Genomic DNA, 15,979 nt, shown 5'->3' with positions numbered 1-15,979 from the left:
AATACAATCTGCAGTTAAAATTTATGAATTAAACCAACTCCAGAGGCTGGGCATGGTGGCTCACGCCTGTAATCCCAGCACTTTGGGAGGTCAAGGTAGGCGGATCACCTGAGGCCAGGAGTTCGAGACTACCCTGGCCAACATGGTAAAACCCCGTCTCTACTAAAAATACAAAAGAATAAATTAGCTGGGCGTGGTGGCAGGTGCCTGTAATCCCAGCTACTCGGGAGGCTGAGGCAGTTCAAGAATCACTTGAACCCAGGAGGTGGAGGCTGCAGTGAGCTGAGATCACACCAGTGCACTCCAGCCTGGGCAATAAGAGCGAGACTCCATCTAAAAAACAACAAACAAACAAACAACCGAACTCCAGGAATTTCACCACTCTTCCAAAAAGATGCTACTTTTATATTGTTTCTGCACAGCCAGGGCTTCACCCTGGCTCATCCCTGAGCCCAGACCTGTTTAGAGTGGGCAGAAACTTACCCATGCTGGCACCAAGCGCAGTACACCCCTCCACACTGCCACTCCCTGTCAAAATTATACCTGGTTGTCACTTCCTAATGCTTAGAAACTAAATGCCGAATTATTGCAGCAGAGCCTTTGAGCTGCTGGACACGCTGCCCCTTGGCATAGCAGAGCTGAAGGTGGGAGGCTGGACATGCCCTGTTTTCTCCCCATCACCAAGAAGACCCTTGCTCAGCACTCCCCGTGTCTACATCACTGGCTGCCCTGGACAGCTCTCCACATGAAACCAGCTGATACCTGGGATCCTACCTCCATGCCCGATTTCCCTGATGTCGTTTTCTTTTTTGGTCACATTATAAATGGATGCTGATGTGGGCTGAGATCTCCTTGCTTTGAGATCTAGCCAAGACTGCCCTGTTTTCCCCAGCCTGTGCTCAGCGGTATTCCCATCCACTCTCACAGTTTCTGTAAGTCCTCAGAGGGGCTCAGGAGTTCAGGATCATCCGTGGCGTTGTGTTTGCCTCGTGCTGGTGCAGACGTGAGGTCCCCCAAACCTACACCCACGAGGCGGACTGTGTATGCAGTACCACTTCCTGAGGCCAGGGGGCAGAGGAGGGGCAGCAGAGAAGAGGTTCTATCACTACCTATGAAAAGCTGCAAACGGAATATTTGCCTCCATTGTTCTTCAAAGCCTTTGCAGTAGGATTTCTCAACCTCCTCTAGTGCCCCCACCTCCTCTCACCCACTTGAACTCTCCTCTGTTCTTCTCTTTACCTCTTACAAACTGGTCTGTGGAACTTTATGTCTGGTTGCTTTGTTGCGTGCCAGCCCATACCCTCAGTGTCTCATCTCCACCTCCCAAAAGCATCTCATCTTATCACCAAATAGCAGATGAATGCATTTCCCCAAACAGCCAGTTCCTTCCCAAGAGGACTTCTGGAACGAGTGGCTAAGACGCCAAGGTTTTTATTCTGTTATGAATGGAATGAACAAGTGTCCCTTGAAGGTTTAGTCCTGGTGGTGGGTGGCCCAGCGGGGATCTCTGTTCACTCTGCACTGTGTCTTCTCATTTAGATGCTCACTTTAGGACTATGCCCTGCAGGCAGCTTCTGCATTTCCTGCAGAGGAACACCATCATCGCCGCCATCTCAGGGGTGGTCATCCTCACGGCCACCGTGCTGTTGCTGCTTGGTTTGGCCTCATACATCAGGAAGAAACGGCCATCGTGAGTAGTGCCGGCATGGCCTTCCTTCCAAGAACCTGCGGGTGTTTGAACTCACGCTGCCCCCAGGGCTTCCTGCTGATCCGGTTTAGGAGGAGGGCAGAAGCTGCAAGCCTGGTTGTGCTTCAGCATCCCCTGGCCTGCTCTGTCAAAGCACACAGGACCTGGGCCATGGCTTTTAGGCACAGCCTGGGTGATTCTGATACACAGCCGGGTTTGGGGATCCCTGGGTGGGCCAGGGTTGCCTCTCAAGGCCACTGCAGTTAGGCCAGACCTGTCCCCATATTGAGGGCTCTGGCTGAAAGATTGGTAAATAGAAATATGGATTTATAAAAGAAAGGAAAAACACAAATCTAAGGGGCGAGGAGGGCTGAAGCCACGAAGGAGAGTGAGAGCAGGGCTGATATCAGCTCATTCACACGGACACAGCTGCCCTGCTTGTTAGAATACTGAAAGCCTTCCCTGAGCTTCCCACTGACCTCCTGATCTTCTCCGTCCTCCTGCAAATGAAGGGTTAGTGCCTGGCACAGCCGTGGCCCTCCAAGGCTGTGCTTCAGTGGCGGTCATTTTGACCGGTCAGTGCCTGTCTACACCAGTTGTTAAATATTTTGGTTAGGCCTCTAGATGCGGGGGCTCAGGCACAGGGGCACTCACCATGAGCAGGCACTAGAAAGCAAATGGTTTGCACGGTGATGTGTACGCATAGCTGCATTTTGAGATTATGTGCTTCTTGCCGCATCCCCGGGGACACGTATTCCTGACCGCAGAAGGAAGAGCAGCTCCCCACAGTCCCTCAGGTCCTGCCCAACACCGGGCTGAACGCTCTGCTTGCCCCTAGAGCAATGGAGTGGAGGCGTGTGATGAGGGGAAGTGTCCGTCCCCACCGCTACCCACCCTCTGACTCCAGAGGTAGCAGGGTTTGAATTTTCCCACAAGAGTGGCATTGCTTTTCCTCCATGCCAAGGTTCCTGGGACTGGTGATCCATTCAGGCCACCTTCCCCCCATCCCCACCTCCAGCATCCTCTTCCTACCAAGGCTCATCCATTGGACCTGCCATTTTCCCTCCATGCCCCTTGAGATGCAGAAGTGGTTAGAACTGTGGCCCCATCCCATAGGGACCAGTCAAAGCTGTGGATGGCCTGAGTTAGTTAAGAGAAAGTGGGGGGAAGAGAGTTTCCCAGAGGCTCTGTGCTGCCCAGAGGTAAAAAGAATTTCACAGATGACAAACCCTACTGATGGGAAGCAGTATCCTCACCCTGGAAAGCGCCAGCCTCCACCACTGCCCAGCGAGCAGATGGCAGGAGCTCCTGTGCACTGAGCTGAGCACCGTGGTTTTTATTGTTTGTTTTAGATCTCCTCCGGCAAACACGACATATAATATTTTTATAATGAATGGAAAGACATGGTGGCAAAATTCTGAAGAAAAAAATTTCACAAAATATACAAAAAAAGAGAAACAGTTGAAGAGCAGCTCCTGTGTCTAAGCCAGGTCGCGGGGCAGTCAAACCAGGACTTCAAACCACGATGCGAGGACATTCTCCATCCACACACCACAGGGAGGCAATTCCATTTCTGCCCGGGGAGGTGTATTCTACAAAAACGTCTGCTTCCCGTCCCAATTTGAATGGACCAAGAAAAACTGCTTTGCCACAGGACACCTGTGGCAACATGGCACCGATGGCCGGCGTCGGCGAACCCAACAGACTATGGACTTATCATTTAATAAAGCATTGATTCATTTATTCAGTCATTCATGGAACAGATATTAATAGACCACCTCACATGCTGACAATATCAAAATACAATGAGGAAACTTAAGAGTGACCCAGATATGCATTCTGTCCCGAGCAAGATCACAGTCCAGGGTGTGAACACAACCACACTAAACAGCTTTTATGGGAGGTGGGAGTATAGAAAGTTTTGTATCTACAAAGAAACTGCTAAGAATTGTGGAAGCTCCCCACGAGGTGATTTCCTGCTTGCATGACCAGGAAGAAGAAATGGGGTAATTGAGAGTGTCATGAAGTGGGGTTATTTATTTATTTATTTATTGAGTTGGAGTCTCGCTCTGTCACCCACGCTAGAGTGCAGCGGCGCAATCTTGGCTCGCTGCAACCTCTGTCTCTGGGTTCCAGTGGTTCTCCTGCCTCAGCCTCCTGAGTAGTTGGGGTGACAGCTACGTGCCACCATGCCTAGATAATTTTTGTATTTTTAGTAGAGATGGGGTTTCACCATATTAGCCAGGATGGTCTCGATCTCCTGACCGCATGATCCTCCTGCCTCGGCCTCCCAAAGTGCTGGGATTACAGGCATGAGCCACCGCACCTGGCTGAAGTGGGGTTATTTATAAAGCTGTGATCAGGGTTAAGGGAAACTGATGAAGAGTGGTGAGGCACCTGGAGTGAGCAGGAGCGGGAGCTGATGCCATTAGGGGAGGGGCAGGTACGAAAATCTAGAGAACTCAAGAGCCTCTGACAGGCTGTAACCTTTGGTGGAGGAGCAGGGACACATTGGAACCACTCAACAGGGAGAGATCAGGGCGATGAACACCCTGAATGCCTGCTCTTGGAGCCCTTTGATTTCCTACAAGTGAATTCCATTGGCCATACGTATGGCCACTTACCAGGATGACTTTCCTCAATGCACAGTCACCGTGGTAAGTGGCCACAGGTCCCCTTGGGGACGACTGAGAGAAAGATGAACAGTGTACATTTTTGACAGTGTAGTAGGGCTCTTCCTCAAGGAGATCCAACCTCCTCATCATTTAATGGGTTTGGGGTATATAACCTAGCTCATGTCTGGGAAATAATTGAGGGACTGTTACTCTCTATTTTGCTAATTCAAGTTAGACGTCTAATTACACAACATGGAACTCTGCTTGCACAGATCAAGTCAGAATTTAGTAGATTGCTTATCTACTTCCTTTCTAGGGACATCATGATGAACTAGACAGTGCCAAAGGTCCCTGTGAGTTCGACTATTCTGGCTAACATTTTGACACCACTGTTCATAACAGCAGCCATATCCACCTTGCCTTTGACAATAAGTATGGCCACTCAGACCTCACCGTCCTGGGATCCAACTATCTGCATTGCATTTTGGGATCCCAGTTTGATGGTAGCCGTTTCCATCGTCATTTCTGACCTGCAGAAAGGAATTACTACAGAGCTCTCAAGGACTCTGGAGCCCTCCTCACCAATTTATTTCTCATAGTCATGATAAAAGGTGTATTGTTTGGACCCTTCCAGAGTGGGTGAGCAGGTCTTACATGATAAATCCACTCTAATATTCCAGATTCCTTAAGCCTTTGGGTCCCTTCCTCTACAGTATAAGAATAGAGTTCTGGCATTTCAACTTCATTTGCTGTGGGTTATCTTTGGACTCATGTTTCAGCTAACCAACCAAATGGAGCCCTTTCTAATCCCTCCAGCTAAAACACAGAGCCCAGAACCTCTGCTCAATGGGCTCATACCAATAAATGCAGCCTGATACAATGCCATGTTCCTTCCATCATTACCCCACATCCTTATATCTATGTCTATGCACATTCCTCACATTTACGTCAGTATACATTAGAAAAATCATGCAGTTCTTTCAGTGCTTAGTGTACCTTTTGTTGTATGGGGTGCTTTATCCTCACTCTTTGGGACCTGCTGGAATTTGAGTCTAGTTATGGGTCTAGAAGCAAAGAGGAGTGGTAGAAGTGGGTCCTGAGGAGAATTGGTGGGGTCTTGTTAGAGGACCTTAGGAGAGGCCATTACAGGGTTCTACAGAAAAATCAGGGTTAACCTCCTCAGAGAGGGTGGAAGGGCTACTTCTGCTGGCAAACAAGACTCAGCAGAATTTAGGGGTTTGATACCCCCAACTTCACTGGGATCTTCCCATATGTCCCCATTCCAGTTTTTTAGGATACCATTCATTTTCGGTCAGTTCTGTCACTTTAACACAAGACCAGTCTGCAAGGCTAGGCATTCAGGTGCATTGCAATTCAGTCGCTTTGGGTTTGGTGTTCAGAAATCTCAGCCCTGCAGCTACAGGAGATAAGGATTTCTTTCAGGACTGACATAGGAGTTTTTCTCTTTTTCTTTCTCTTTCTTTCTTTCTTTCTTTCTTTCTTTCTTTCTTTCTTTCTTTCTTTCTTTCTTTCCTTTCTTTCCTTTCTTTCCTTTCTTCCTTTCTTCCTTTCTCTCTTTCTCTCTTTCTCTCTTTCTTTTCTTTCTTTTCTCTTTTTTTTTTTTCTTTTTTTGACAGAGTCTCACTGTGTCGCCAGGCTGGAGTGCAGTGGCGTGATCTTGGCTCACTGTGACCTCCACCTCCCGGGTTCAAGCAGTTCTCCTGCCTCAGCCTCCCGAGTAGCTGAGACTACAGGTGCATGCCACCACGCCCAGCTAATTTTTGTATTTTTAGTAGAGACAGGGTTTCACCATGTTGGCCAGGATGGTCCCGATCTCTTGACCTCGTCGTGATCTGCCCACCTCGGCCTCCCAATTTTTTTTTTTTTTTTTTTTGAGACAGAGTTTCACTCTGTTGCCCAGGCTGGAGTGCAGTGGTGTGATCTTGGCTCACTGCAACCTCTGCCTCCCGGGTTCAAGCGATTCTCCTGTCTCAGCCTCCTGAGTAGCTGGGATTATAGGTGCCTGCCATCACACCCAGCTAATTTTTGTATTTTTAGTAGAGATGGAGTTTCACCATGTTGGCCAGGCTGCTCTCAAACTTGTGGCCTCACGTGATCCACCCACCTCGGCTTCCCAAAGTGCTGGGATTACAGGCGTGAGCCTCTGCGCCCAGCCCATAGAAGCTTTTAGTTCATTTATGCAGAGTTTAAGCTGGGAAAGTGAAAGCCTAAACTCATCCCTTTCTTTCCCCACTTTCTCCAGCAACCAGTGAATATTTATTATACTCCTCAGTTTAACTAAAATGTTCTCAGGTGTCATCAAACACATGGGCACCCAGAACCTTGCCTTTTATATGTGTTTGATTGAGAGTATCCAATGGTAATATTTTGTATATCTCTATTGCCACATCATGCTATGGAGTACCTAAATGCCCCCTTGGCCACTGGAAATAGATTTAAGATTCTGTTCCTGGCCAGGCGCGGTGGCTCAAGCCTGTAATCCCAGCACTTTGGGAGGCCGAGACGGGCGGATCACGAGGTCAGGAGATTGAGACCATCCTGGCTAACACGGTGAAACCCCGTCTCTACTAAAAAAAATACAAAAAACTAGCCGGGAGAGGTGGCGGGCGCCTGTAGTCCCAGCTACTCAGGAGGCTGAGGCAGGAGAATGGCGTGAACCTGGGAGGCGGAGCTTGCAGTGAGCTGAGATCCGGCCACTGCACTCCAGTCTGGGTGACAGAGCAAGACTCTGTCTCTAAAAAAAAAAAAAAAAAAAAAAAAAGATTCTGTTCCTGTCTTCTAGTACCAAAATTTGTATCAGTCAGCATCCCATGAGAGAAACAGAATTAGTAGGAGGATATGTAGAGTACTAAGAGATTTTTTTCACTTTTTGTGGGTACATAGCAGGTGTATGCGTTTATGAGGTACATGAGGTATTTTGATACAGGCATGCCATGCATAATTACCATGTCAGGGTGAATGGAGTATTCAACACCTGGAGCATTTATCCTTCATGTTATAAACAATCTAATTATATTCTTTTAATTATTTTTAAGGTACAATTAAATTATTATTGACTGTGGTCACCCTACTCTGCTATCAAATACTAGGTCTTATTCATTCTTTTATTTTTCGTACCTATTAACCATCCTTACTTCTCCCCCACCCCCACGACTCTTCCCAGCCTCTGGTAATCATCCTTCTACTCTCAATCTCCAGGAATTCAATTGTTTTAATTCTTAGCTCTCAGAAATGATGAGAGCATGCAGACTTTGCCTTTTTGTGCCTGGCTTATTTCACTCCACATCATGACTTCCAGTTCTATGTATGTTGGTGCAAATGACCATTTTTTGAATGGCTGAATAGTACTCCATGGTGTAAATGTACCACATTTCCTTCAGCCATTCATCTGTTGAGGGACTGTTAGGTTGTTTCCGGATCTTGGCTATTGTGAATAGTGCTGCAATAAACATGAGAGTGCAGCTACCTCTTGGATACATGGATTTCCTTTCTTTTGAGTAGATACCCAGCAGTGGGATTGCTGGATTGTCTGGTAGCTCTATTTTTAGTTTTTTGAGGAACCTCCAAACTATTCTCCATAGTGGTTGTACCAACGTCCGTTCCATACATTAGCAACAGTGTATGGGAGTTTCCCTTTTCTCCACATCCTCGCCAGCATTGCTAACACCTCAGTTTCAGACTCTGGCCTCCAGAATGTGGCAGAATAAATTTTTGCTGTTTTAAGCCACCCAGTGTGTGGCGATTTGTTACGGCAGCCCTGGGAACGAGTACATGGCCACGCACTCTTTCTCTGATACTTTGAGTCTCGAGGGTACATGAGATGGATTGGGCTGGGCCCAGGGCCGCTGCAAGGTGTGGGAGAGTGTGTTTAGGGAATCAAGGGACGTAGGTCATGGCCTGGGTGCTTGTGGTCAGCAGGTTCGCAGATTCCTGGGGGCAACTATTGGGTCTGAAGGGTTCCAGGCTACCTTCTCCATTCATGGATGGGCTCTGGGAGCTGGGCCTCAGGAAAGGCAGGGGGAGGGGTGGTCAGGACAAGCTCAGAGGCGGTCCAACTAGGGCCTGAGAGCTTTGGACCTATCTGCATGGGGAGTGAAGACGAGGTGGCCCTGAAAGGCTCTGCAGTTCTTTACCAAGATGGAAAAACCGCCCATCCCTAGAAAAACTGTTTCCACCACATCGGGCCATTAGTTAAAAACTGCCCGGTTAGTGGTCTTGGGACTTTGGTCCTGCTGTAGCCACAGAGGGCCTGATGTACTGGACAGAGCTGGCTCCCAGGCCTACCCAGCCCACCTCCCAAATCAGGGCCTTCGAGAACCAAGAGTCCCGGTCCAGATGCTTGTCTCATTCTCAAGGATCCCCCGACTGCTTCGGACATTTGGACAGAAGCTTCTCTAATGTAATAAGTTCTTTCCTTCCTTCCTTCCTTCCTTCCTTCCTTCCTTCCCTTCCTTCCTTCTTCCTTCTTCCTTCCTTCCTTCCTTCCTTCCTCCCTCCCTCCCTCCCTCCCTCCCTCCCTTCCTTCTCTTTCTTTCCCTCTTTCTCTCCCTCTTTCTTTCTTTCTTCTTTCTTTCTCTCTCCTTCTCTCTCTTTCTCTCTCTCTCTCTCCTCCCTCCCTCTCTCTCTCTCTCTTTCTCCCTTTCTTTCCTTTCCTTCCTTTCCTTCCCTTTCTTTCTCTCTCTCTCTCTCTTTCTCTCTTTCTTTCTTTCTCTTTCTGACTCAGTCTCACTCTGTCACCCAGGCTGGAGTGTAGTGGTGTGAGCTCCCCTCACTGCAACCTCCGTCTCCCAGGTTCAAGCGATTCTCCTGCCTCAGCCTCCTAAGTAGCTGGGATTACAGGCACCTGTCACTACGCCAGTTTTTTTCAATGTCATTTGGTTGTAATGTTGATAAGAAAGAAAAAAAAAACCAAACCTAATTCCTAGCTGGGGCCACTGTCTGTGTGGAGCCTGCACGTTCTCCCCGTGTCTGCAGGGGTTTTCTCTGGGGACTCCGTTTCCTTCTACATCCCAAAGCTATCGGTGCATACGCGTCTAGTGTCCCAGCGTGAGTAAGCCTGGGTGTGTGTGAATGTGTCCTGAGAGGGGATGGGGTCCCGGCTGGGGCTGGTTCCCACCTTGCGCTGTCCTGAGCTGCTGGGCTGGGCTCCGGCCCCTGCCACCCTGAACTGGGTAAGTGGATAAATCATGATCTGATTTATTTTTTAGTAATCATTCTTAAAGGTATGTATAGCTCGTAATTATTTTAATGTTTAATATTAAAGTATTTGGGGTCCTTATGTAGATGGTTGGTGATGTTTTTGTGACCAGGAATATGCCATAGGAACTTACCTCTTGTCTACAGCAATTAGCCTAGGGGAAAATTGGTTTCCTTACTGCACTTCAAGTTGCAGTCTCCAAGAACCTATCGGTGAGCTAAGTGAGGACTCACTGGACCCGCCATGCGCCTCTGCCTTTCTGGTCATTGGGAGGCTCAGACCCCTTCCTGTCTATCCGAGCAGCCGCTGCCCTCTGCGCAGAGGGGACGAGGCTCCAGTTAGGTGCTTCCCGAGGAGGGTTATCAAAATCCCCAGCTGTGCCTGAAGGGCCCCCGCCTGACCTTCCTGGACTGGCACTCAGGGTGTGGGGGGTGTAGGGGGTGTGGAGGGGGAGCACTGGGGGACTGTGGGGAGGGTGGCTGCGGGGTGACGGAATGGGGTGGCAGAGACAAAGGGGTAGAGTAAGCTGAGAGAGATAAGGGCCGGGATAGGAGAAGGGAGGAAGGCGGGGACCGTGGTGGGGGTGGGGAAGAATAAGGTGGAGGAAGCAGGGAGAATAAGCTGGGGGAGTGGAGGGGGATGAGGAAGGGAGAGGAATGGGGGAGGGAAGTGGAGGAAGCAGGAACAATGTGGTGGGTGGGAGATTTGAATGGAGGAGGTGTTGGAAGGAGGAGGGTAAGGGGAGAGAGTGGTGAGGGGAGGGAGTAGTGATGGGCCAGGAATGAGCCCCAAGTGGTCGGTTCAGCCCACTTGTTCCAAGAGGGTGAGGAAGAAGAACTGGGTGGGGGGTGGGTGGCTGCGTGGAGAGCTGGGGCAGGGGAGAGCCCACTCCCTCGCCAGCATCAGCAGCATCAACAACGGGTGTAACTTACCCACTGGTTTCTGCTCAAGTCAGCACTTACTGGGCACCTCCCCATGCCAGGCACAGTGCCCTGGAGGGCAGGTACACCCTGCCGTGTGGCCCTCCCGGAGCTCTCCACTAGGGGTTAACTTTGGAGCCTGCCCTGGCATCTGTGCTCCAGCCCCTTTGCTATGAGATGAACACCACCCTTTCCATTTCTCAGATGGAAGCCGGCGGGGAGGTGGGGAGAGTGGACTCCCCAGGAGAGTGGGGCCCTGGTCCCCCCGGAGGACCTGCCGGCTGTCCAAAGGTCTCTGAGTGCTTGGCCAAGGCAGGTGACCCAGGAGAGGATTGTCGGCAACTGAGGTGTGGCCTGTGACACCTGGCATTCGCCTGCCTGGACCCCACAACTCTGGGAGTTTCCCAGGCATGGTGCTGCGGAGGTGGGCTTCAATACTGGTCCTGCCTGGACCTTCTCAGAGCCTTGGCTTCCTCTTCTTGGCAATGAGGCTGATGATTTACTCTTTTTTTTTTTCTTGAGACTGAGTCTCGCTGTGTCGCCCAGACTGGAGTGCAGTGGCCTGATCTCAGCTCACTGCAAGCTCCGCCTCCCAGGTTCACACCATTCTCCTGCCTCAGCCTCCCGAGTAGCTGGGACTACAGGCACCTGCCACCACACCCGGCTAATTTTTTGTATTTTTAGTAGAGACGGGGTTTCACTATGTTAGCCAGGATGGTCTCGATCTCCTGACCTCATGATCTGCCCACCTCGGCCTCCCAAAGTGCTGGGATTACAGGTGTGAGCCACCACACCCGGCCAATTTACCCTCTTTACAGTGCCATTGGGTGGTCTGTTCAGCAGCACGCATTTATCAGACACCTTTCGGGTGCCAGGCCCTGTGCTGGGCTGGATGTGGGGTGGCTGTGGGGAAGCAGGTGACTGGGGTCCTCTCTGCTTGGAAGGAGATGTAGTTGCCCCAGCCTGGGCATACAGCAGGCACAGCAAGCATACCAGATTTTCCTTGAGCTCTCAAGAGGTTGCACGTGCACCCTTGCTCCATCCTCATTGCAACCTGTTGGGACCCAGCCCTGAGAGGCAGCTCACCCTTCTGCTGGCCTCCTACCTCCACCCTGGGCTTGCATTTGAGGACCAATCCCCATCAGTGCCTCCAGCCTCTGCCAACAGTCCCCGCATGGCCTGTGGGCCCCTGGGAGCTGCCCTGAGCTAGCATTTCCATTTCCCTTTCTCCATCAAAGAGGTGGCTGCCTTTGCGCTCTGTTTGCCTTCACGCTAAGTGAAGCCTCGCAGCTGTAGCTCAGGGTTGGTTCGGCCCGCTTGTCCCTAGCTTGATGACAGCAGTCACCCTGATCGCACAGGGGATTTCAGGGTGGAGCCCTATGGAAGCTCCAAGCTCCCTTTGAGCCAGGAGGTCCCAGGCTCCCCACTTAGTAGGTATGGAATTTCAAGCCTAAGTTTCCTCCTGGACTCAGTTCCTAGATCTGTAAAATGAGGCTAATCTCCTACTCGCTGGGGCTGTTGTGAGCGTTAAATGTACCTGAGCTGGGGCCAGCATGTAGTCGTGCTTGATAGAAAGGAATAGATGCATTTAAGCTGTTATGAATATTCTGCAAGACTTTGGTGCTTTGTTTGCCCACCCAGCACCTGTTGTCCCTCCAGCCACTCCTTCCTTCCAGACTGTGCTGTGGGTGGGGCCTGTGGCCTGGTCCTAAGCCACTTCCCCGTGCCATCCGCTGGCATCAGGGATAGGCTGGGGGATGGACATGTGATCTACTCAGCCAATGAGCTGTGTTGGGGGTTTTTCCGGTAATACTGAGAAATTGATTCTAGCTCCTTGAATAGGATTTGAAGTTGAGTCACTTTCTTGGACCATAGGAAGAAACCTTGTCTGAGAATGACGCCAACAACCTTGGGGCCATCAGTTGAGCCCAGAGCAAGCTGTTCCTGAAGCACATATGTGGGATTTTTTCACCCATCCATGCAATATTTATTGAGTGCTGTTGTGCTTGGTACCACTCCAGTTGCTGGGGCCACAGCTGAGAACAAGACAGTGCCCACCTCACAGATACCACAGTCCCGCTTAAGACATTTGTTGGGAATGCTGCTCTTCCCCCAGTATTTGTGTGGCTTTCTCTTGCATCTCCTTCAAGTCTTTTTTTTTTTTTTTTTTTTTTCTGAGACAGAGTCTCGCTCTGTTGCCCAGGCTGGAGTGCAGTGGCGCCATCTCGGCTCACTGCAAGCTCCGCCTCCCGGGTTCACGCCATTCTCCTGCCTCAGCCTCCCGAGTAGCTGGGAGTACAGGCGCCACCACCACGCCCGGCTAATTTTTTGTATTTTTAGTAGAGACGGGGTTTCACCGTGTTAGCCAGGATGGTCTCGATCTCCTGACCTCGTGATCCGCCCGCCTCCCAAAGGGCTGGGATTACAGGAGTGAACCACTGCACCCGGCCTCCTTCAAGTCTTGATTCACAGGTTATCCCCTCCGAGGCATGCCCTGACTGGCTCAAAATTACATGCCCACAGACCTCGCCTACCCTTTCTGATTTATTTTACTCCTTAGCACCTGTAACCATGTGACATACTCTATGAAATACTTATTTTGTTCATTCTCTGTCTCTCCCACTAGAAAGTCAGCTCCACGAGGGAAGGGATTTTCATGTGCTGTTCACTGCGGATCCATAGAACAGAGTACCTGGAAACGAGTCTGGCATAGCACGGGTGCTCAGTGTTGAATAAATAAGCAGCCAGGGGGTCTCAGGAGGTGGCAGTGCCATGGCAGTTTGAAGGCTTCCGAAGGTGCCATCCATTTGAGAAACCCCCAGGGGAGAGCACAGCATGTGGCTGCTGTGGCCCAGCAGTTCTCTTCTGACTTAAACCAGCTGGATTCATTTTTATTTTAATTTTTATTATTTCAGGGCAGGGCGGTGGTCACGTTCAGCCTTCAGGGAGGCCCGAGTTGTGCTCGGCAGCCTGCAATACTGGAGAGCTGCCTCTGGAGGGCGCACGGGAGTCTCGTTGCCGCGCTGGGGCGCGCAGTCCCTAGAGGTGAGAGAGGACCGTGGTGGGGGCAGTAATGGAGCATTTGGCTTTAGGCCTCTTTTCGCTTTCACAGCAGCCCTATGAGTCAGGTACCATTATCCCCATTTCCCTTTTTTTTTTGGAAAAAAAAAATGCTACTCTTCCCCCAGTATCTCTGTGGCTTTCTCCTGCATCTCCTTCAAGTCTTTTTTTTTTTTTTTTTTTTTTGAGACGGAATCTCGCTCTGTGGCCCAGGCTGGAGTGCAGTGGCCGGATCTCAGCTCACTGCAAGCTCCGCCTCCCGGGTTCACGCCCTTCTCCTGCCTCAGCCTCCCGAGTAGCTGGGACTACAGGTGCCGCCACCTCGCCCGGCTAGTTTTTTGTGTATTTTTAGTAGAGACGGGGTTTCACAGTGTTAGCCAGGATGGTCTCGATCTCCTGACCTCGTGATGCGCCTGTCTCGGCCTCCCAAAGTGCTGGGATTACAGGCGTGAGCCACCGTGCCGGGCTTATTATCCCCATTTCCTAAGGGAGGAAACCAAGGCGCAGGGAGGCTAAGTAACGTGCTCATGGTCCCTCAGGGTTAAGTGGCAGAATCAGAAAAGAACGAGAAGGAAAAGAGATACAAGTCACCATTTTTCTGTACACCCAGAGGGAATCCAGGAGGGACCCTGGATGGAGGGGCTGTCGTCTTTTGAGGCTCATTGTGCTGGGGTGTGACCCCTCTTGGGCCTGCTGCAGCCTCCACCCCGTCTCCCTGCTGCACATCTCCTAGCAGTGGCCTCTGTCCTCTTAACTGTGCAGCCAGATGGGACCTGCTCAGCTCCAGGTGAAACGGACAGAAAGCCCCATCCCTGCCTGGTCTGCGGATTGGGAAGGGTTCCTGGAGGAAAACATGCTTAATTGGAGACCTGAAAGAGGACTAGGAGACAGGCAGGTGAAGAGGTGTGGGCAAAGACCTGAGGGTACTGGGGTGAGTCATGAATTTCTTCAGAGCCTCTTGGCATGAGTAGAGTGAATGTTTACCCGAACCCAATGAGGCAAATGCACCGCAACTTTCCTAGCCCACATTTCCATCTTTGCCCTTTACCGTAAACATTCAGAAGATGCATCTGCCTCCTTCCACTCGGGCAGAACAGAGGACGTTATCTGCATGCCAATCTCAGATTATCTGTAGCCCAGTCTCAGAAATGTCTGAGCACTGGGCTTTGTAGTTTCCTGACCAGCCTCCGGGACAGGAAGCAGGGGGGCTCAAGGGCTATAGGGCCAGTGCCTTGCCGAGGCTGGGAATCCTCTTCTCAGGATCCACAGACCCTGGAAACTGGAAGTCCCCCACCCACACAGAGGCACCCTGTTCCATGACTGGCTCAGCTTCCAGCTCTCTGGGGAGCTGGCCCCCTTTGGGGAGATATTTTACAACCAAAGTTTTCTTCCCTTATGTCCACCAGCATGTGGGTGTGGTCAGGCTGCCTGGGCTGCAATCCCACCTGACCACTTGGCATCTCTTAGTTAACCTCTCTGGGCTTTACTTACCTTATCTGGAAAATGGGTTGAATGACTTATTAATTGTGATGTGCCTATAGCAATGTCTGGCATATAATGAGTGCGACTCTCATTATTGTAGTATAATGTGATTTGATGCTGTAATTTCTCCTCTCTTCAGTGCGCCAGGGTTGTCTTCTCTGAATACTCCAAGAAATGAGTGTCCAGCATGGATGTGAAGGGACGTTTTCTACGCCTGGAGTTTCAAGATGCCGCTGGGGAAAGCGGAGGCTGCTAGCAAACACCATTTTGGAGGGGGGCTCTATGTACGAGAAAAGTATCCTAGCTTAGAGGTCAGAACTCAGATTTTCTAAAGGGGATTCAGGTGGCCAGAGGATAGTAGAGGCCCAGAAAGGAGGTCCCCAAGAAGGAGGTTATGGGGTGGGGCGTGAGGGGATCCTTAGGCCGACTGGGGAGCTGAATCTATTGTAACTGAGCGAGTTAGAAACGCCACATTTTGAGATGAATTCAGGAGTCCTTTATTAGCCGGCGACCGAGAGACAGTTAGTGCTCAAAATTCTCTCAGACCCGAAGAAGGGGCTTGATTTTCTTGTATACTTTGTTTTAGAAAGGGGAGGGGGCAGGGTCTAGTTAAAACAATCTTACAGAAGTAAAGCAGGCAAAAAGTTAAAAGGATAAATGGTTACAGGAAGGCAAGCAGTTCCAGGTTCAGGGGCTTTAAATCTATCACAAGGTGAAAGACACGGGGCTTTGGGCGTTACCAACTGGACACAAACACGGGGGCTCTGGGTACTGTTAACCAGGAGAATTCCTGGGAACTGCAGATAAAGCTTGCCACAGTATCTTATCAGTTAATTGCATTCTTGGATGTGCTGGGAGTCAGCTTGCACAAGTTAAGTCCTTGAGGAAGGAGGATGGGTAAAGGTCTGCAAATGAAATGAGCCAAGATGGAGTCTGTCTGGCTCTCTTAGCGAAGGGAGAGTCAATTCAGGCTAAAACAAGGTAGGGTATCACAAGC

At 50.4% G+C, this 15,979-nt stretch overlaps 1 protein-coding gene across 5 annotated transcripts in view; it reads left to right on the top strand.

The window, feature by feature from the left end:
• Positions 1–3,438, top strand: part of C14H2orf92 (chromosome 14 C2orf92 homolog) — a 36,153-nt gene extending 32,715 nt beyond the window's left edge. For 3 of the 5 annotated variants that reach the window (XM_021925074.2, XM_021925072.2, XM_021925071.2), the window contains 2 exons: positions 1,540–1,690; positions 3,040–3,438. In XM_021925074.2, the coding sequence (XP_021780766.2) occupies positions 1,540–1,690; positions 3,040–3,172 (284 nt within the window). In that variant the 3' untranslated portion in view covers positions 3,173–3,438. The remainder of the gene's footprint in view (positions 1–1,539; positions 1,691–3,039) is intronic. The other 2 variants (XM_021925075.2, XM_021925073.2) reach the window with 1 other exon arrangement.
• The last annotated feature ends 12,541 nt before the right edge of the window (positions 3,439–15,979 follow it).

This window comes from Papio anubis, chromosome 14 (assembly GCF_008728515.1).
Source record: "Papio anubis isolate 15944 chromosome 14, Panubis1.0, whole genome shotgun sequence".
NCBI lineage: Eukaryota > Metazoa > Chordata > Mammalia > Primates > Cercopithecidae > Papio > Papio anubis.
Note: the sequence above shows the minus strand (reverse complement) of the source record. Positions and strands in the feature narration are given on the sequence as shown.